At 32.8% G+C, this 22,467-nt stretch overlaps 3 protein-coding genes across 3 annotated transcripts; 1 reads left to right on the top strand and 2 right to left on the bottom strand.

Annotated features, from left to right (window-relative positions):
- Positions 1 to 922: 922 nt before the first annotated feature.
- Positions 923 to 6,331, top strand: LOC11419005 (sucrose synthase 7). The gene is made up of 14 exons (XM_003600595.3): positions 923 to 1,165; positions 1,511 to 1,665; positions 1,782 to 1,974; positions 2,332 to 2,450; positions 2,526 to 2,742; positions 3,077 to 3,172; positions 3,270 to 3,443; positions 3,586 to 3,702; positions 3,844 to 4,010; positions 4,652 to 4,876; positions 4,971 to 5,537; positions 5,640 to 5,778; positions 5,853 to 5,941; positions 6,148 to 6,331. Exons 1-14 carry the CDS (start codon positions 923 to 925, stop codon positions 6,173 to 6,175), a joined length of 2,529 nt encoding a protein of 842 aa, XP_003600643.1. The 3' UTR covers positions 6,176 to 6,331.
- LOC11415829 (uncharacterized) lies at positions 6,226 to 11,290 on the bottom strand. Its single transcript, XM_003600594.4, has 11 exons — positions 10,786 to 11,290; positions 9,909 to 10,011; positions 9,694 to 9,707; positions 9,128 to 9,346; positions 7,980 to 8,051; positions 7,733 to 7,819; positions 7,599 to 7,637; positions 7,377 to 7,475; positions 7,032 to 7,194; positions 6,720 to 6,829; positions 6,226 to 6,627 (listed from the first exon to the last, which is right to left on the bottom strand). Exons 1-11 carry the CDS (start codon positions 10,996 to 10,998, stop codon positions 6,541 to 6,543), a joined length of 1,206 nt encoding a protein of 401 aa, XP_003600642.2. The 5' UTR covers positions 10,999 to 11,290; the 3' UTR covers positions 6,226 to 6,540.
- Positions 11,291 to 17,146: 5,856 nt separating this feature from the next.
- LOC11417948 (NAC domain-containing protein 86) lies at positions 17,147 to 21,387 on the bottom strand. The gene is made up of 7 exons (XM_003600592.4): positions 21,175 to 21,387; positions 20,770 to 21,087; positions 19,735 to 20,015; positions 19,216 to 19,572; positions 18,641 to 19,102; positions 18,157 to 18,241; positions 17,147 to 18,015 (listed from the first exon to the last, which is right to left on the bottom strand). The coding sequence occupies exons 2-7, from the start codon at positions 20,924 to 20,926 to the stop codon at positions 17,339 to 17,341; spliced, it is 2,019 nt and encodes a 672-aa protein (XP_003600640.1). The 5' UTR covers positions 20,927 to 21,087; positions 21,175 to 21,387; the 3' UTR covers positions 17,147 to 17,338.
- Between the last annotated feature and the right edge of the window lie 1,080 nt (positions 21,388 to 22,467).

Raw genomic sequence — 22,467 nt, 5'->3', positions numbered from 1 at the left:
CAAATAGCGCCGCGTCAACGTTACACTTGACATAATCTTCGTTCGGTGGCTGCCAGACCTGTACCATCTGCTGCTGTGAATGCTGGTGTTGCATGTTGGACTGCTGAACCTGTGATTGCAGGCTGCCATTTATGCGTGCTGCCTGCCACTGCAAAAGAACCTCGCGTGCTAGCTGAACAGAAAACCGAACTTCATGATAAAATGATGATGTGACATTTTAAATGACGTTTTAGAGATTTTTTTTTGTTAAAACTTCATGGATATCAATCATTCAACATTCTTGTATGCATATGTCACATCATTTATAATATGCGGCATCACTAATTTTTAGTTAAAAAAATCCGAAGGAGGACCAAAACTATTAAATTTTAAAATACAGGGACTAATTCTACAAATTGGTGAAAATAGAGTGATCAGATCAGTAACTAATTCTTAAATTTTTTAAAACAATTTTTAGTGGATCGATAATGGATTGTTTTATCCACCCATTATCATCCAATCCATCCATTTTGTTACTCCGTGACAAAAATTCCGAGGACCGATCATGGATCCTTTGAAAAAACGACCAATCTTGTATGAAACTTTACAACTAGGTATATTCAATATTATTTGTACATAAGACACAGACGCAAATGTCTTGAAGATGGCAACTTCACATATTCTGTCCCATATATGGGCCACAGGAACATTAACATAGATATATCACCACAATGAAACAAAGAAGAAAAGAATGATACCAATAGTTCCCTCTTAGAAATTTTCATACTCATTGGCCATTGCAAATGTTCTTTCTCCCACTCTTGCACCTTTGCATGGGTCCCAATTCATACATAATGTACAAAGTATAAATAGCCATGCATATAAATTGAGACATATCTCCTTGTAGAAACAACAAATATATACAATATCTTCAATTTAATTCATGGCTTCTGCATCAGGGTTGAAGCGCACAGATTCAATAACAGATAACAATATGTCATCACCAGATGCATCGAAGCAGAGTAGATACCATATGAAGAGGTGTTTTGCCAAGTACCTTGAGAAAGGTAGAAGGATCATAAAAGTTCATGATTTGATGGAAGAAATGGAGCAAGTTATAAAGGACCAGAATGATAGGAATCAAATATTGGAAGGCAATCTTGGTTTCTTATTAAGTTTTACACAGGTTAATATTTTGTCAACCAATTTGCATTTTCTTTTTTTCCTATAAATTAATTTACATTTTACTAACCTTATATGGACAACTGGAAAGACGGACACTAGTATGTCCGTCTATCACTATTTTTTGTCATATTTTGTCGTCTAAATTTATTTAAATTTGAAAAAATGATATTAAGAAAAATAGTTAGTTGGAAAGACCATATTGCTTTAGATATATTTGGTGTCTGACGTGATAAACACGTGTAGTTATATTTAATCATATCTATTCTCTTAAATTATTATCGAAGTATAGGGTTATATGTCGTTGTTTCATAGGCTTATTAATTAATATGGATTTTAATGCTTGCAGGAAGCTATTGTTGATCCACCATATGTTGCCTTTGCAGTAAGGCCAGACCCTGGAGTTTGGGAATATGTAAAAGTGAGCTCTGAGAATCTTTCAGTTGAACCTATAACATCCACCGATTACCTCAAATTCAAGGAAAGAATATACGACCAAAAATGGTACAATGCCATTTCAGTTATAGTACTTTTTCATTTTAAAGTTTTCAACATGTCATGCTTCCATTTTCCCTAATTAGCCAACAATTTTTAATGGTTAACTTGGGTTTATGTTGTAGGGCAAACGATGAAAATGCACTTGAAGCAGATTTTGGAGCATTTGACTTTCCTATTCCTAACTTAAAATTGCCTTCTTCAATTGGAAATGGACTCCATTTTGTTTCAAAGTTCTTAACTTCACGATTTAGTGTCAAATTGGCAAAAACTCAACCTATATTGGACTACTTGTTATCACTAAATCATCAAGGAGAAGTAAATACAATACTAACATCATTTTTAATATTTCTCACACACAAATGTTTTGGAAATTGGTGATCAAACTAGAGTGACTTCTGAGTTATGGTTCAATCACGGTCGAACTAGATCACTAATAAATAAATACAAGGAAAAAAAAATATGTTGAACTAACCGTGGTTAAATTTGGTTCAATCAGATTCGACTAGACGACTACCAATACGTTTTAAATAGAGTTGAAGCAAACTACATTTTTGGTTTGACTGATTGAACTGAAAAGTTCGGTCCAATTTTTAAAACACGACGTACACGTACATGTAACTTTGTAATGTACTTTTGGTTATTCATCATCCTTTTTGTGATTTGAACTGACAGAGTCTAATGATAAATGATACCCTGAGCTCAGTAGCAAAGCTTCAGATGGCACTAACAGTGGCTGATGCATTCCTCTCGGCACTTCCAGTGGATACTCCCTACGATGATTTTGAACCAAGGTAAATCTTGTACTTCATAAAGTGGAACAATATATATTTGTGATTCACTGATACAATCCTATTTTTCATTCATAGGTTTAAGCAGTGGGGTTTTGAAAGTGGATGGGGAGATACTGCAGGAAGAGTGAAGGATACAATGAGAACTTTGTCAGAAGTACTCCAAGCTCCAGACCCAATGAACATGGAGAAGTTTTTCAGTAGAGTTCCCACAATATTCAATGTTGTGATCTTCTCTATTCATGGTTATTTTGGTCAAGCAGATGTTCTTGGCTTGCCAGATACCGGCGGACAGGTAACATTTCTAAACTCGAGTAGTTGAGTTGTTAAGTGTGTGTTTAGTTCCATTTTTAGAGGAGGCAAAATTGATTCCAAATGTGTAGAATTAATTCTGACATAGTTGCATGTTCTCGAGTAGAATTGTTTATGTTTCCGAAATTAATTCTAACCAGATACCCCTTTTAAGTGAATGCATCCAAACATATCACTTTACATTCAAGTCACTTTTAGTCAAAATCAATTTTACTTATGCAGTTCATTCAAAATAATTTTTTGTCACCGAAAAATCAAGCACATGCTAAACGAATGTGGCAGCTTTATAACATTTGCTTTTCTACAATCTTGAATAGGTAGTTTACATATTGGATCAAGTGAGAGCTTTGGAAGCAGAAATGCTACTTAGAATTAAGCAGCAAGGCTTAAAAGTGAATCCTCAAATTCTTGTGGTATGTTTCATGCAAAAGAATGATGATTCCTTTCTACATTTAATTACTTGCTTTGGATAAAATTATATATTCAAGTATATGTTGTTGACAATGATAGGTCACAAGGCTCATACCTGATGCTCAAGGAACCAAATGCAATCAGGAATTGGAACCAATCATTGATACCAAGCACTCGAAAATTCTACGCGTGCCTTTTCAGACGGATAAAGGAATCCTGCGTCAATGGGTTTCTCGCTTTGACATCTATCCTTATCTTGAGAGGTTTACTCAGGTATGCATATTTAGTATAAAATTGTTGAGAATCCTACATTTGATGAGATATGGCGTGAAAATGCGTTTATAAGTTGGAGGCATATCGTAGCATTTTTCTCTTACGAATTTTCCATTTGACTAGTTCTTCGTTCATGTTATAGGATGCCACAACTAAGATTCTCAACCTCATGGAAGGAAAACCAGATCTCATTATAGGAAATTACACTGATGGGAATTTGGCAGCTTCTCTTATGTCTAGCAAACTTAGGATAACTCAGGTAACGATCCTATTATTGAAACTTAGGATAATTAAGATCTCATTATTATTGAAATTTAACTTCCTATTCAACAATTTTTGTTACCCTTAAGGATGCCCTTTTTGATGCATGAACTAATAAATGAAGTTGCTTGAAAACCAGGGAACTATAGCACATGCTTTAGAGAAGACTAAGTATGAAGATTCAGATGTCAAGTGGAAAGAATTAGACCCTAAGTATCACTTCTCATGCCAATTTATGGCTGATACAATTGCAATGAATGCATCAGATTTCATCATAACCAGCACATATCAGGAAATTGCTGGAAGGTTAGTCCTCATAATTAAAAGAAGGCATAATGATGTGTTTCGTCCTTGCAATTAGGCGTCATTTAAAAATTAGTCACTGTAATCGCTAATCCTGGCAATTTACCATTGCATTGTTTAATCATTTAAAATTTCGTCCTTTGACCAACTTAATCACTGCCACGTCATCACATTAGCAAAATGGCATGGGAATAGACAAAAATACCCTCGTCATCCATTCGTGAAATGACATTTTTACCCCTGTCTTCATCTTCTTCTCATAATAAAGACGAGGGTATTTTTGTCCATTCCCATGCCATTTTGCTAATTTGATGACTTGACAGTGATTAAGTTGGTCAAAGGACGAAATTTTAAATGATTAAACAATGCAAGGACAATGCAAGGGTAAATTGCCAGAATTAGCGATTACAGGGACTAATTTTTAAATGACGCATAATTGCAAGGACGAAACACATCATTAAGTCTTAAAAGAAAAACAAAATACAATCTTCTTGTATGAAGCACCGACACAGCCACCGGACATGACACACACCGACAAGTCAAGTCATTGACATGTCGACACTGATGATAACTTGAAAAATGGAAGAAACTATGAAAGGATTGTATTGTAACATATACTGAATTCTGAAAATTAATGTTTACAGCAAAGATAAACCCGGACAATATGAAAGTCATGCAACATTTACACTCCCAGGACTATGCAGAGTTGTTTCAGGGATAAATATATTTGATCCTAAGTTCAACATAGCTGCACCTGGAGCTGACCAAACTGTCTATTTTCCTTACACTGAGAAAGACAAAAGACTCATTCAATTTCATCCTGCAATTGAAGACTTATTATACAGTAAAGTTGATAACAAAGATCATATGTAAGTGAAAAAGTTTCCATTCTTTTTTTGTTGATGTTAAGACTTTAGATAAGAATTTCAATATTCTTACACAATGATTAATTTTCTCTTGCAGTGGATATCTAGAAAACAGAAGAAAACCTATAATCTTCTCAATGGCAAGGCTTGATGTTGTGAAGAACATAACCGGTTTAGTCGAATGGTATGGCAAGAACAAAAGGTTGAGAAGCTTGGTGAACCTTGTCATAGTTGGAGGCTTCTTTGATCCTTTGAAATCAAAAGACAGGGAAGAGATGGCAGAAATAAGAAAAATGCATGATTTAATTGAAAAGTATCAATTGAAGGGTCAATTTAGATGGATTGTTGCACAGACCGATAGACATCGCAACGGAGAGCTTTATCGATTTATTGCCGACACAAAGGGAGCATTTGTGCAGCCTGCTTTGTATGAAGCATTTGGTCTAACTGTCATTGAAGCAATGAACTGTGGTTTGCCAACTTTTGCTACTAACCATGGTGGTCCAGCAGAAATTATTGTTGATGGTGTTTCTGGTTTCCATATTGATCCTCTCAATGGAGACGAATCAAGTAACAAAATTGCTGATTTCTTTGAAAAATGTAAAGTGGATTCGGCACATTGGAACATGATTTCAGCGGCAGGATTGCAGCGCATTAATGAATGGTAAGGAAAAAAAACACCAATTTACTAGCTTTAGATTAGAATAATTATAATTATTTTAACATTTGCAACATTGAATCAAGATTGCATGGCTTTTATTTTCAGTTATACATGGAAGATTTATGCAAAGAAGTTGCTAAATATGGGAAGCATTTATACTTTTTGGAGGACAGTGAATAATGAACCAAAAGTGGCAAAGCAAAGATACATTTGGATGTTCTATAACCTTATGTTTAAGAATTTGGTAAGTAATATATTTTTTCTTATATGTGATGAAAATTTGAGATAGGTACAATTTCTTATATGTAAATGTCACAGGTGAAGACTATATCTGTTCCAATTGATGAACCTCAACAACCAGTGTCCAACTCCAAGCAGCAGAGTCTCAGAAAACAAGGAACAAGCAGGTATGTCATCCAATCAATCGAGAAATTTTGACAGAATAAAGTTACTAAGATATCGAATTTGTTTGATTAGAACATTTTCTCGTTATGAAAAGAATTTTCAGTTTAGAATATAGTTTGTCATTTTTTCTCAAGCTTACATTATTTATTTTTAATTTTTTCTCAAGCTTACATTATTTATTTTTATCCCTATTGTTTTGCTACTGCAGGCGTTCAAGGTCCAGATCGCAGGGTTAAGATCGAGTATACAAGTTAACATAACTTATTTTCAGCGGTGCAACAATTTATTCAAGAAAATCTTACTCACACATTTAATTCATTACAAATAAGTTGTGTATTTGTTGCAAAATGACAACTGTTTCTATGTTATCAATAAAACTATTGTTCTGTCAACTACCAAGTGCAAATCATATGAAAAGAACTCCAAACTATCATGAAGGCTTTTCACTTAAACTTTTCACTTAAAGATTACCGAATAAACCTAAAGAAACTCATCGATCGTAAAAAATAAAATAGAAGTGTAGATCCTATTTCAAAAATAAGAATATAAAAAAAGAATAGTTTTAATAACAATCTACCTAATTTAGAACTTGAAAGATAAATCATCCACATGGTACTATGGTAGGATCCAATGTTGAGGATGTGTCCCTGTCACACATTTCAGGACCAATATTTATAGGTGTTTCTCCCTGCAAGATGATATGAACAACTTGAGAAGTTGGAAATACAAGAAAAATAAAAAATATTTGAATTCCTTTGGTATTTAGCAATGAAAGCATACCTTAAAAAGGTTCCTGAAATAAGTCATGGTGTAATTTCCAGTTGGAAAGAAAACTTCAATAAGATCTGCTAATACCAACTGAGGTTGGGAAACTGCTCCATTGTACCAATCTTCACATGCAGAAAATTACACACACAATTATACATGGAAAGCAAGTTATCAAGTAGCACAAGATTCTTTCTTTGTTGAAATTCTTTCTTTTATCTTGGTCATGAAAGCATCAAATTCCTTAGTAAAAAGTCTGAAACAAATATCAAGCATATTTCACTAGAAAATCATAAAGAGCTAGTGTGCTTGGATGTTGAGACTTACCAAGAGACGAACTTTGAATCCGTTTGTCATATCTCCATAGGCTTGTGTTTGTAAGAAAGGAAAAACAAGAACGATCTTCAACATTTAGATTTTGGATAAATGTTGACATAGTGTAGTTGACTGGATCATAAGCTAATGTTTCATCAATGACTACTTCCACAGTCTACATGAGAAATAATAATATTTACTCAATAGAAACAAAGGAAACCAATTTGTTAAAAAAAATGTAATACTACTATCAACTTTTTTGCGTGATTTAGTCAACGAGTCATATATAATACATAGGTGGTATAATATTAGTTGTTCAATGTTCAATTTAATGGAATGTCTAAATTTTGAACTCACGCATAGGAGGGCATGCAATTCCTCCAAATCATCAGGATCAGAGATATTGTAAGTGTTTTTGTTTGCATCCAAAATCTCCCCCCCGGCATCTTCCACATACTGTTTGCAATTTTTTTAAACCAAAATAACATATATCAGTAGCCATGTTTCAGAAAAGAAAGTTATGCACTATGATATATCAGTAGCCATGTTTCTCTAACAGATAGCTCTAGGGTTTCATACCTTCAAATAATAGGCTTCCTTTGTAAATGACCAAACACCCTGCAAAGATAACATTTCTGTTTAAAGTTACACAATATACCAACTCATTTTGTGTCCATAAATTATTATTATTAATTTTTGTTGGAGATACATACACTATTATATTTCATCCAAGCTACAGTTGGCTTGAATGAAGTTCGAGATTTTGCGATTTCAGCCAAGCACAAATAGTTCTCCTTAACCTATACAATAACAAGGCATTTGTTAAATTACAAAATGGAATAAGTTACACATACTAGCACATAAATTCAACTACAAGGATACAGAACAGGGTAATGTGGCTGAAAAATTATTCCATATAGCAGTAATATAGTTATGTCATGGATTGAGTGGTTTTCTTACTGTAGTATACACTTGATTGGCTCTAGATTCAACATTTGCAAAAGCTCCTATGAATTTGATCCATTCAGCTCTCTGTCAAAGTGAATGCAGCAAATCATTATGAATTCCAAGTGTTCAAGATGGTTTGAGATTTGTTAGAATTTGTTGAATATACGCTAAATTTAGATGTAACTAGTAGCTTGTTGGTTATATTAGTTAGCTGAGGATCACTGCATAAAGTGATCATACATTCATTGTAACCAACTTCTTCATTCAATTAATTCCAAAATGAATATTTCTCTGAATTTATTTTTCCCTTTATTTGGGCTCCACCATGCTTCTCAACACCGAGCACAGAAAATCCGCAACCTGGTAGAACACTCTCTTTTCTATTGACTAGTATATATAAGTTAATATGAGTCTTAAATATCGTACCACTCTTCCATACATGTTCTTAAGGCCTGTTTCGATTGACTTATTTGACTTTATCTACTGACATAAGTACCTACAAAGCACAATCTTCGACATAGACACCTAGTACAACACGGAATCATCAACACTACTAATGTCAAAAGCATAGGACACCGGCGCCAATACTTTTCACCTTCATTCATCAATCTATTATCGAAAAGCTAAACATTTCGTAATCAAATTTAATGTCTTTAACCCCATCATCGATCATTATTGCTCCGACACTTCTTTATAACCCTGGTAGATGTGTCTGACATGTGTAAAAACAAAGAAAATGTGTTTTTTACGGGACACTTGTCTGAGTTGTCCGACACACGTCATAAGAGTTCCATACAAGTGTTGGACACTATGACATGCCTGATTCAAAAGGTGTCCGTGCTTCATAGGTAAGTACGTTTGAGACTATTTGAGACAGCTTATAGAGACAACTCATCACATGTCCATAAACTCTCTGTGATAGCTTATGAAAAGAACTTATAGCATATATGAAAACAGCCGAATAAGTGATTCTAGAAACATTTTGTTACACATTAATGACTTGACAATGCCATGTAAGCACAACAACTGAAGCACAGCCGAATAGTGGCTCTAGAAACATTTTGGTAGCCTACATGCACTACTTAAGATTGAACATATGTTTTGATCCTTTTGAATTTTGAAAATTTATCTACAGAGTAATCTTAAGTTAAGTTTCTTACCTGCAAAGGAGTATCCTCCGAAAAAGGAACTGAAGTTGCAAAATTGCAAGCTGGCTGTTGATCAGTGTCACCAAAGAAGTGTGCAGAAAATTGTGCAAGCATTTGATAATCACTTTTGTTCAACTTTTCAATCTGTCCTCCTTTATACAATTTCAACACACATGGAGAAGTCACAGTGTCTGAGGTTATGCCTTTCAAGCTCTCCAGTAAGCCTAAATGCTGCTCAAAACAAGAATAGAAAGAATATAAGAATAAAAAGCAGGAACTAATGACCTGTTTCAACTAGCTTGCATAAACACTTCAGAGACTGTTTGAGAGAGCTTACAGAAACAACTTATAACATGCCTATAAGCTATTTTCATTTTATTTTCATAAGCTTTCTAGGACAGCTTATGAACAAAATTTATAGCTTATATAAATATAGTTAGCTTGATATATCTTTCGTTATAATATAAGTGCTCAATCAAGTTGTTTATTCAAACAGGGCCTAAAACCCTTTTATCGTAATCATGGCACACAACTACAAATTAAACATATGTAAACTTTCAGTAGTAGAAGATTCTCACCTCTAAGAAGGAAACTTTAGTTCCAAATTCCAAGAGACAAAACAAGGAAAAAGAAATCATTAGCCACAACAGAGGGGAATGAAATAATTAATGTATTAAATTGCAGCTAAATAATAAGACATTCTTAAGTTTATGGTCCAAAAATATGACTAAATTTGAAATGCCAAATCATTAGTTTTAGCATTGCCACATTGAACTGGTTATGCATGGAATACCAGGAAAAGAATCTGTATCAGCGGAGAAGTTTGACAATGGTATGACAAATGATTTGATTCTTGAAGTGCAATATTTTGTCCTTGATGCAATCCTTGAGTTATTCTGCCAATGAGAGGAATTCATTGATGAAATATAAGTTAGGTACAAACACAGCTTAGCAGGAGAAGTTTAGCAAACATGTCAAAAATTAGGAAAATAAATAAATATGCAACTCCTATGTATAAATATAATCCACAACAGAAAGACATTTACATATTATTGTTCTTATTTGTTATACTAATAAATGATCTGATTTCAATTTTTCCTATTGTTTACAACAATGTTATAGGTACGCATATCTACCACCATTTAGCAGTGATAGATCTTTGTCGGAGAATTTATTGGCCACGTAATGTAGATTCTCCTCTCCAAACCAAATTTTCTCATAGCCAAGATTCGAACCCTAACCACTTATGGTGGCCAAGTGCCTTACCACTCCGAGGAACCAGATTTCTCCCATCTTTGATTACAAATAACTTTGCTAATAAGGAAGCTACTGTACCTAATCAATGTTTTGGAAAGACAAATTGGGAAGCTACAAAGATTGATCATATTAATGTATCAAGTCTTCTCTAATGTAAATTCTTTGTATTTACATAAGATATCATCAATTCTTTCATGATGGGGGTTGATGTAAAGTACTAAAGGTAGTATCATATTAAGCCATGACTCAGTCACCATGAAGCACGGATACGGACACTGACACGTTGACACCACTAATTATTTGAGAAAATCATATAATTCAGTGTAATTATATATGACGGCGTCACTATATAAAAGGCAACCTTAGCAATAATTAAAAAAAAAAAAAAAAAAACTAAGTTGTTTGTAAAGTACCTGGAGAAGAAGGTAGCTCTGGCCATCAACAGCATTCTTAATGACTTTGAAGGTCTGACCATAGTAAATATGAAAATTTACAGCATCTTCAACCTTTGAAAAGTTTCCCACTTTCACTGTAGTACTAACTCCATCAACACTTCCACAATTAAAGAACCAAACTAATGCTAAGAAAAATAATGCTTGGAACCAAGAGCAATGAGCTGAATCCATAAGCTGAATGAGTTAGTTACCACTTTCTATATAAAAAATAAATATGTGATCAATGAAGCTAATTATATACACTATGTTTGTTCATGCTAATTATTTTAAGGCACATTAAAAAGCTATTTAACTTTTTGAGCAATTATCTGCATTCTTTGTGGTGCAGTGTGCAGCTTTTTCCTGATAAATGGATTGAAACTAAGGTGAAATCATAAGGAGTGTATGAATATATTGTTGGCATGTAGCTAGTGGAGTGTATAGTGTATACTTTTTATATTATTTAATTTGATAAATTTAACAAAGAAGAGAAACAGTGAGTGACCCGTGAACCTATGTTTGCATTATTTTGTCATGTTTTATTTTTACTTTTTCATCCATGTTTTTCCAATTAATTTCATAATTTGTTACATCTTTTTCTTTTGTCATTTTCTGTGATTTGATACCCTGATGAATGTGAGTGATCCACTACTCATCATACATGTGCTGTGCACTCACCTTAGTTCAACAACTACACATTCAAAATCATATATTACCTCCTTCTTGCAGTTTATTACATTACAACACTAACAATTTTCTTACACCACCATTAATTGATCAGTTTCATATTAAATTTTTTATCAACCAACAACTCACAAGAAATTAGATACTTTCTAAAGTTTTTAACAAAAAAAATAATGGGGATGGAGAAATTGTCATGACATGTTCAGAAAAATGCTATCATGTGAATCTTGAGTCCTTGACATGTATTAAAGAAAATAAGGGGTTAAGCCCGGAAAACAAAAACTAGATTTTATATAGAAGTACATTGTTATGAGAGAATCAAACAAATTTAAAAGATTTATTTAATATGGTTACTATGATATTTTATGATTACTTTGTATTATATCTATAATTTTTATCTGAACTGTCGGTTCAACATCTTTGTGAAGTGGATTGTTATATATGGGAAATACTACAAGCGCATTTGTTAAAAAGTTTAATTTTTTTATTTTTTTTTTAATTTGTGAATTCAACACATTGAAATAATAAAAAGTAAATTTTTTGAACCCAACTCTCATTAATTATTTCTAATTTTAAATATTTAACAAGTGTCCTTATCATGACCCTAATTATAATTTGAGAAACACTAACAAGTACCTTTATAAATGCTTTAAAAACACTTGTTAAGAAATTTAAAAAAGAATTTTATCTTAAAAATGGTGCATTTAATATCTTAAAACTTTTTTTTTGAAGGAATGTCTTAAAACTTTAAAAGTTGGTTTTTTATATTTACAATTTAATACTTTTGTTTTTACCATCTTAGCAAGTGATCTTAAGACACTTATTGACCCTTAGTTTAATAGTGTTTAGTTAATTAACAAGTTTATGATTAGTTAAAAGTTTACTATATTAGTTACTTTAGAATCAATTATTTCTATTATTTTGTGTTGGATTTTATTATGCATGCTTCTAAACACAAGTTTGGAGATGGAGAATAGAACTAAGCCAATTGTGAATCATATTTACCCAGTGAGTTGAGAACCAGTTTCTAGAGGATAACATGAGTCAACTTCATGGTTACTTCATTTATATATCATTTGACAATCAAAGAAAATACCACATAACTAGGCAATTGAGGTGTTTTCCTGCAAGTTACCCAAAAAGTTCTTCACCAAATGATCATGATGATTTCTATGAGACCGCCACAAGTTGCATCGCCATGAATGTATGAATGAGTTATTTGTGTTAACTTTAAAGAACTCAGGAGGAAACTTTATCCAATGAGTATTTCATCTAAATGCATTCTCATGATATTGAGATGCAAGAGGGCAAATTATCTTTTTCTCTATTTGGTAAACCATGTTAACTACCTTAGAAGTAATGTGCTTACCAAGTTTTGTCTCTATAGCGAAGACAAGATTATTTGCGATCTTTCTGACCAATCCAAACCGAAACTCCAAAAAAACATAGGCCATTTGGCATTGCTAACTCCAATGTTTTTGTTGTGATATTTCATTCAAGTCAAGCATGCAAACAGTGGCCGGGGGACTAGGGGCCTTTACACTGTGTTTGGTTGGGTAGAAATAGAGAAGAGAGAGAAGGAATAGAGAAATTAAAGAGAGATAATGAATTTACCCTGTTTGGTAGTGAAGAGAAATAGAGAAGAGAGATTAAAAACATATGGGTCCCACACAAAATTCTTTCTCCCCACAAGTGAGAAGAAATGGAAGAGAGCAGCAATATTTTTGTTTTTTCCATTATGCCCTTCTGCCAATTCATTTCATTTTGTTTATCTCGTCAAAAAAATCCGGAATTGAATTTAAAAAAAAATACAGCGTTAGTCTTTTTCTTATATGTATTCATATTTTATAAAATTTTACGTTACATACACATATTTTGTTATTTTGAAAATGTATGGTCCTTTTTTTTTTTTTTTTTTGACAAAAGAAATGTACACTCCTACTAATTTTAAAAAAAAGTTTATATATTTCATTGTTTTTTTTATATTAAAAAGATATAAATTCTATTTAATTAAAATAAGTAGTAGAATTAATTAATTAAATGTATTTAAATAAAATACTAAAATAATTTGGTTGAGAATGTTAATCAACATAGGGGCATTATAGTACTTTTCAAAATAAATAATATTTCTCTCTTCTCTATTTCTTCTCTCTTTCTCTTATACCAAACAACCACTCAAATCTACTCCATTTCTCACATACTTCTCTCTTCTCATACTTTCTCTCACCTATTTCTCTCTTCACAACTTCTCTTCCAAACCAAACACACCCTTAGAGGCCAATTCATCCACATCCATAACCTTATTATTAAAATTCTGGTCATTCCTTGCATTCTAAATCACCCAATTTATAGCATGCTACACTAGCCAAACGCCGCGGCAAAGCCTCTTTGAACCCACCGCATTTGTCCAAACATTAAGGTGTACGAACAACTATGTTGCTTTTGTATTTAAACAATTGTATTGCTTGCATTCATAATCCAATTATATTCTTTGTACTTGGTCTCCTTGACTTTAAATTTTTGGTTTTGTCCCTGCATGCAAAAGAGAAGTTAAATTTCTTTTCCGACCAAGAGAAATTAAATCTTTTTTTTTTTTGCGGAGTTAATCTTCCGACTCTCACAGGAAAGGGAGCAATTCCTCCTTGATAAAGTTGGTAAAACCCATTAACCACTTGAGTTCATTTTCTTAACTTGTCATTAACTTTTAAATTGTATTGACACATTTTATTGTAAACCGAGTGTTTTGGGCCATATACTTATATTGCACCTTTTGGTGGTTTTGTTCCTGAGGTTGTGGGGGGGTTCGTTGCCCTTTACCTATCTGGCTTGGCTTCCTCGGTTTTTCCTTGTGCTTTTTTTTTTTTTTTTTTTTTTACAGGGATTGGAGTTTGTGTCGTGTCCTGTTGCGGGGTTGCAGCTTGGGTGCCTGTTTTTTTCTTGGTGTTTTTTGGTGGTGCCTTTGGGCATTTTCTCCTTCCCCGCTTGTGGGGCTTGGAGTTTACCCTAGGGGTTTTGGTGTTGGGTGTCTCCGGACGACCTTTTGGTGTATTTGTACAGTTATCCTTTTATCTTTATATACATATATATATTTGCCATTCAAAAAACAAAACTTATATTGCACCTTTCAAGCTTCGAAAATTGATTTATATGCATCTTCAATTGCTCGTATATCCCTCAAAAAGCCCCAAAATACCATTTTTGGAAGTTACGAACCGAACCTCTCAGATCCAATCATACTCTAAATAATAGAACTGTAGGGATCAATATACTCATATGCGTTTTTGAAGCAACAAAACTAAAAAACTCACACTTTGACACATACAAACACAATCCTTGCTTCAATCGTTGATTTCAATCCAACCAGAGTCGAAGACATTGTATTTGTTGTCACTGTCTTCATTTTACTAACAAGTAAGTGTTGTTCAAGAATATGATTTTTTTTTAGTTCTTGATGAATTATAATGTGAATGTAGTAGTATAGGTGTTTTTGTAGTTGTAGATCAATTTGGGTCGGAGCATAACCCTTGAGAAGATCGGGTTTTAATCCCCAAACTGCAGCGACTAAGAGTTAGAATCTGATATTGTAATCTATGAGTATTTTAGGCAATTTAAGGGAGGTCTGAGCAATTAGAAGGGGCCATAAATAAAGTTCCTCAAGCTTCGATTATGGTTGTGCCATAACTATATCGCATGTTGACCCAAAAAATTGGTATTTTTTGTAGTCGATCCTTTGAGTTTTTATTTGGAGACTTTCTTATCACATCCCAACTTTCTTACATGTCCCATGTTTTTCCCAATTTGTCCATGTTTGGATTATATAATTTGAAACTTAAAAACACGTTTCAAATTATATAATCCAAACCATGCCGAAATAAAATACTTGTCCAATCTCCTTCTCTCATTTCTTCAGTTACATTTTCTAACCTAAAAATAAAAAATAAAAAAAAATAAAAAACTCAACTATGAATGAGGGAAGGGATTTTGACACAATTTAGGTCAAAATCCCTTGTGGTTGCTCAAATCCATGATTGTGAGACTTTTCCAACCACCAAACTAAACAAGATGTTAATTCATATTTGCTCAAACATTTAGTGTTTGATTTGTATTTTTTTTCTGAGTCCTGGTTGTGTTTAGATTTTAGAAACCAAAACATCTTCATCATTTGAGCTTCTAAAATCTGAAATAGGCTCAAGAATGATGATTTTTTTATTTATCTGAGAATTTTTTCATCAATTTGATTTGTCTATACATTTTGATTTATTTTAGACATGGACGCACACCTCGATCGTCTTAGAGGTAATATGATGAGCAAGACTACCTTGGCTAGGCAGAAGCATGCGAGGAAGGCGAGACGTGATAGGCTCGAACCATCTTAATAGCTAGAGCACTTGAGCTGAGTCACTGGAGCTAATACAAGAGCCCCAACAGTAGGAGGCTGAGCATCAAGAGGAGACTTAGCAACAGAAGGCATCGACACAACCTTAAGAGTAATATCTTGGTGACCCGAAGGACCGGTCAATCCTGGCCCTATATTCGCACAATTTGGCCATACACATATGTGAGGAAGGTGTAAGAATCCTATGCGCTATTTATTTTATGTGGTTTCTTATTTATTCTAAACTATTCATTCTTTTTAGTTATTTGGTTGGTCCAATTTTTGTAATTATATATATGGTTTATTATTTATTATAAATTATTCTTTGTTGTTTTTACAATTTTAGAAAACTTTGAAATGTATCAACACCGTAATAGTCTCAAGGGATTTTGACACAATTTAGATTGTATGACCGAAAGCGTATGGGCAGCCCAGTGCAATAAAACTCTCGCATATAACACAGGATTTGGAAAGGGATCCCACAATTTGGTGTATTGTACGTAACCTTATCCTATTTTTTACACAAGAGGTTGTTTTCAAGACTTGTACCCGTGATCTTTGAGCCACATGACAACATTTTTACCGTTGCGCCAAAGCTCCCCCTTCATAACCGAAAATGTATATGGATGTTAAATATGTATTCAAATTTTATATGGCAAAACCAATAAAAACACATGAGTTTTGTTTTGTTGTTGTCTTGTTGAGGTAGAGTGTATGTGATTTATTGAAAAAAAATCTTTGTTTTATGTGTTTTGGTAGTTTTTGGCTTCGATAATCGAAAAAATAAAAAACACTTCAAATTGTGTAATTCAAATGAAAAATATTAAAAATTTAGAGGGCGCACGAAAAGCATAGGGAGGGGACGATTAAAATTCTCTTTTATTATGTACTTTTCTTGTCAACAATGAGTTTTTTTTTCCTTTCTCCTCCATTGGTTTTTAGAAACCTTGTATACGAATTTACTTATCGGGATGTGAAAGGAAAAAAAAAAAACTTGTGTTTTTCTTAGTTTGGATTGGTAAATTCGGAGAGGTGTAAATTTTAAGGAAAAAATTGTAGGATAAAAGTAGCCCTTACGATATTTTAGGTTCATTCTTGAAGAAAAAAAAAAACTATTTTGTATGCACAACTTTCATATTAATTTGAAATGAATATCAAATACAATAACTTTGAGGAAACAAATTGAACATCACTATGTCCTCCATCAGTAGATTGAATAACATTGGGATTAGGATTAAATAAAAACTATAGGTAATAATCAATAAAGGATTCTATAATTAGTATATTGAATGTAACAAATTCTTAATCAAAGAACATATGTGTGACCAAGTAAAAAAAAATAGAAATACAAGTATTTGGATGCATCACCGATCCCCTATATAATTTTAAAACCCCAATTTGAGAATTTAAACTGTTTTTTCTATATCAAATCCTTAAGTTAGAAACTAAAAGCAAAATAAAATTAGGAATTGTTCAATAACAAACTATCATATGGTTAGCCCACATGGTACAAAGAGCCAAAGATATAGTTAGGAAAATTCCTATCTTCTTCAAGATCACCTCAAAACCTTTACCACTTTTGATACCAACAAACCAAATTTTCTCTTGCTCATTCCAAATGATTTTCTTCATGCTATTAGCTCCATAGCTATATTTCCTTTTCACATATTCTGACTTTGGTTTCATATCTTCCACTTGCTCCTTCAAATAAACACAAAGCACCAAAAAAAGTGCAAATATGAACACAATTGCACTTGCTATTATCTTTGATGGATTTTTCATGTACTTCATCAAATTGGCCTTAAACTTCCTTAAGAGAGAGTATCCTTGATTCTTTGGTATAATCATTGTTTCTGCATTCTCTATAGATTTTTTGTTTTCCAGAATTGGATTGAGTTGAACTTTTATTGTTTGTGAAGGTGTTATTTGGTGAAAGAATGTGTCTGCTACTTGGCGTGTAGCAACAAACATTCCATGACTAACTTTTGTTGTTTCCTCAACAACTTCATAGCTTGTAGAATTTGAATAATCAATGTTACTATCATCTATAAAATTCTCATTAGTGTCATTATCATTGATAAACCCCATTGAGAAATTATCAATGTTACCATCATTGATTTCTTTGTTGATATTTTGTTGCTCAGATTCTACTGTAAAGTACAAAAATTATTGTTAGTAAATTTAGTTTATAAAAATAAATAGTTAAAAAAAAGTTATGAGTACATGTTACATATGACCAAGGTCAATTACAAAAATAAAGCATGCATTTAATTTTTAATTAAAAATAATACCTTGCACCTCATTCTCTTTCCTGTTTGTTTTGAAGGTTGAAATATCCTCAATTGGAACAACCTTTTGATGCTCTTCCATAAAACTCTGTAAAATTATTCAAATAATCATATAAACCATTGTTAATTTATTAAATATTAAATATCTTTAGGGGTCTAGGCTAGCAGTTTATAAAAGAAGAATTCCTTGATACTCATAAAAAAAAAAAAAAGGATACCAATACTCATAAAAAGAAATAAATTCACTTGAAAATAATTAAATATTAAAAAGTACATGTGACATCAAATGATTGGATGTTAGGTAGTGTACTTAATAAAATTCTAGGGTATTGGAGTTGTCACATTTTTAAAATCCATTTTTGGGACTTTCTAATATACCAAAAGATAGCCTATGATGGATTTTTATGATTGATATATAAGATCTTATTCTTAAATTAAGACTTAGATGGCACTTTAAATTTAAATATTAGCAATATAGCTAGCATACCTTCTCTAAATCATTGCTTGACATTCCAACCCATCTTAAATTCTCTACCATCCTTTCAGCCTTGAATTCATTATCAAGATCCCCAATTTCAATTGATCTTGTGTTTGGATCTTCCCATGCTTTGTCATCAATATATCTCATGGAATTCATATGATCAGTCACATGATTGTAATTATTTCCAACCATAAAAGTAAAATCATTTTCATGATCAGCAGCATAATTTTCATTGCCACCAAATGCATGTGAGTAGTTTGATTGGTTTATCAATTCTTGAGAAGCTTGAGCTACAGATAGAATTTCCTGCAAGATATCTGTTTCATTTCTAGTTCCACTCATGGAACCTGAGACTAATTGTGTCATCTTCAGCTCAGAATTCATACCAACTTGAGGGAAATCTTCCACCTCCAAGGGAGGCAAAGAAAACCTATGTTGCATCCTTGCACACTCTAGTGCTATATCCACCTGAAAATAATTAAGACAATTTTTTAAAAACTCATAAAATTAAAGTGATTTTTTTTCACCAAAAAAACTGTATTTAATTAAGTTTTGGTGCAAGAGAAATTAACTAGTAGTACCTTGGATGGAGGGTAATTAGGTGTGGATCCATAATTGGGAAATGATGAAGATATTGGAAGACTGAGCAAGTCTTCTGATAAGAACTGTGTCCAAATCCCATCATCCCTTGTGATATTCCCACCATTGTTATTTAGAGTATTAGTCCCATTGTTTTGGGATGTGCTTGGATCCCATGGCATCAAATAATTTGAGGTCCCTATAACTTCATCTCTTCCTTCAGAGTACAACTCAATGCTTGATGATTGATCACTTGTAATATGATTTGCATGCCTGGCAACATTATTAACATATTGCTCCCCAATTTTTGGAGCAATCACTGTACTCTTCTTGAATATACGGCAAAGAGCATATGCATCCTGAAATCAAAATTTTTTTCAATCAAACATTTTATTCTCTATCGATGGATCGATAAAAATTTCTCTTTCATTAAATTTACTAAAAATAATAGTCTATCGATGGACCGGTCCATATTAAACAACCATATACTAGTTAGTAATAAAAAGGTTCGTAGTTCAAACCTGCAAGCCAGAAGAAGGATTGTCACATTCTCTTTCATCAAGACGATACTCATGCATAACCCAACCAGTGCGAGATCCATGTGGTGCTCTTCCTCTATAGTAAACTAGGGTTTTCTTCATTCCAACGGCGCGAGTCTGAGCATTCACCTTGCGATCTTTCCCCGTTGCCTTCCAATATCCAGATTTTGTTGCTCTATTGGTTCTTGATCCATTTGGATACTTCCTATCTCTTGGGCTGAAAAAATACCATTCCAAATCTTTTCCCGGTAGCAATGACTTCCCTATAATCATGTCATAATAATAACAATATGTTAAAATTATAACACTTTTTAGAAACACCTCGACCTAGTTATATATTTGCATGTTTTGAAAGACTGAAAATTAAGAAATCTTCTTTAATATGTGATCCTTTCCTTTTGTTGACTGTTTTTGAGTTGGGAATCCAACTATTTCCTCATTACTATGTACCTTGACGTTCACAACAGTAACCCTATTTTGAAGGACCATTCTCCCTACAACGTTAAGTACACCCTTAAATATTTTATGCCAAAGTGGAAGAAAAAAAATATACTTGACCAATAAAGCAAGCATGTGTTTCGTATATTGTAGAATAAAGATGATTAGAAGCAAAATCGTGTCTAAAGAAACGTGCCTCCACTTTTTTAAGATTCTTTTAATTTGTTTTGATTGTTAAAAGCACTTCTGAATATTGCAAGCTACATTAACCAATAATGATTTTGTCAATCAGAACAAAATAAGAGGTCGATCTTTTAACCTCAAGGCCTCTTATTGTTATGTAATTTTCTTTAGTCAATGTTCAAAACAAAGGTCAAAAATGAATTTTGAAACCTCTATCTTTTCTGTGCATGTATTGATGAAAGATATGTCACACAATGTCACTTTTTATAAATCATTCAAAATACTTGATTTTAATCCTAACTTATAAAAGTCACAGATAAAAATGATTGTGATTGTTTGAAAATGTATATAAAAATTAAACTCATGTCATATACATGTTTGAGTGTAATATTATACCTGGCAAGTCCCATGGTTCACACTTGTAGAGATCAACTTCAGGGATGATCTCCAACTCAATCCTACGGCCATTAATCTTTCTTTTGAGGTAATAAGAAACAAGTTCTTCATCTGTGGGGTGGAACCTAAAACCAGGAGGCAATGAAACAGGTGCCATATGAAATATATTATAATCTAACTCACTAGATTTATATATGCACCCCCTCTTTATTTGAATAAATTGATAACAAGAGTATAAAAATGTATATCTACAAGAAGCTATAGAGCTTCCTCGTTACAGCCGGAAAAATACTGGGCCACAAGGCCTAAAATCAAACCCTGCCACAAAAAACAAGCCAAAATTAAGAACCTTATGTACATAGAAAATTAATTAAACTTGATGGTAAGAGAGAAAGAGATTAAGACCTTGATTAGTTGAAGAGAAAGAAGATCCTAAGGGAGAAACTGGGAGAGAAAAACTGAGAGAATGTTTGAGGGCCAATGAGGAGGGAGAGAGTGGAATGTTGTGGTTGCTTGGGGTTTTGATAAAGAGGACAAAAAGAGAGAGAAAGATTGGAAAAACAAAAAAGCATACTTGGAGGATGTGTCCACCTCTCTCTTTCTTTCTTTTTTAGCTTTGAATTCTACTTTTCATTTGTTTTTTTGATCAATTGGATGATTCCTGATATCTTTGATTAGAAGCTTGAATTAATGATTATTACTATACGTACTTTATATTAACATTCTAGTATTACAATATAATTAAAAAATTAAATAATAACTCTACGTACTTTATATTAACATTCTATTGATGCTATGCTTCTTGTATGTTCCTTCGTCTCTTCCACATTGCCATGCATGCATGGATGCATTTCACACTTTGTTTTGGATTAAGAATCTGCATTGACGTGCATGAGGAAATCAATTCCTTAGCCAACAAACATAACTTAATTTGGCGGCTGTTCCTAACTCAACAAACGACCCTTTCACATTTCTTTTTGTATGTTGCCCAACTTGCCCTTCATTCTCTTTTTTTTTTTTAAGGATAATCTTGCCCTTCATTCTCTTGACCTACGGCTTCTTCTAACTTACATTTATTTTTTTTTGGTTTAAGTGTGAGTTGTTAGTTTCACATCCACTATTTTTTAGAGCTAAATTTTGGATGTATATAAAATGCGATCAAAATATATCTAATGAATATTAAAGATTTTAAGTGGAAATGTGTGGTCTCTCGATTTCTTATTGTCTTTAATCATTAGCTTGTTGTTGCTACCGACACATAATGAAGTCCCAAACATTCCTTTATAAAGTTTTTGTTTCTATTCTCTAGAGATGCATATATCATATATAGATATAAATATAGGTAAGGAATATGATTTGCTACAAGAACATGTTGAACATTATGAGTGTAGCTTTGTATTTTTATGTAAAAAAAGTAAGTTCAAATGATCTACTTCTGTTCCATAAGGTAAAAAAAAACAGTTAAAAATGCTATTATTGGCCTGTTTTATTCGAGTATTTGACATGTGTTGAAATTGACTCAAAATTGAGGTTGAAACATCGTCAAAAATCGTGGCACAATTTTGTTTCGAAATTTATCGTATCTCGAAGGGAAAAAAATCATGGCACAATTAGTGGATAACAGTTCATATTGTGTACGAACTGCAAATTGTGGCACGATGTATTGGAGAACGATTTTCTCGAGCCTTGTGCACTATT

The sequence above is a fragment of the Medicago truncatula genome, chromosome 3 (assembly GCF_003473485.1).
Source record: "Medicago truncatula cultivar Jemalong A17 chromosome 3, MtrunA17r5.0-ANR, whole genome shotgun sequence".
NCBI classification, from domain to species: Eukaryota; Viridiplantae; Streptophyta; class Magnoliopsida; order Fabales; family Fabaceae; genus Medicago; species Medicago truncatula.
The sequence above is the reverse complement of the archived record's forward strand: the minus strand, read 5'-3'. Positions and strand labels throughout refer to the sequence as shown.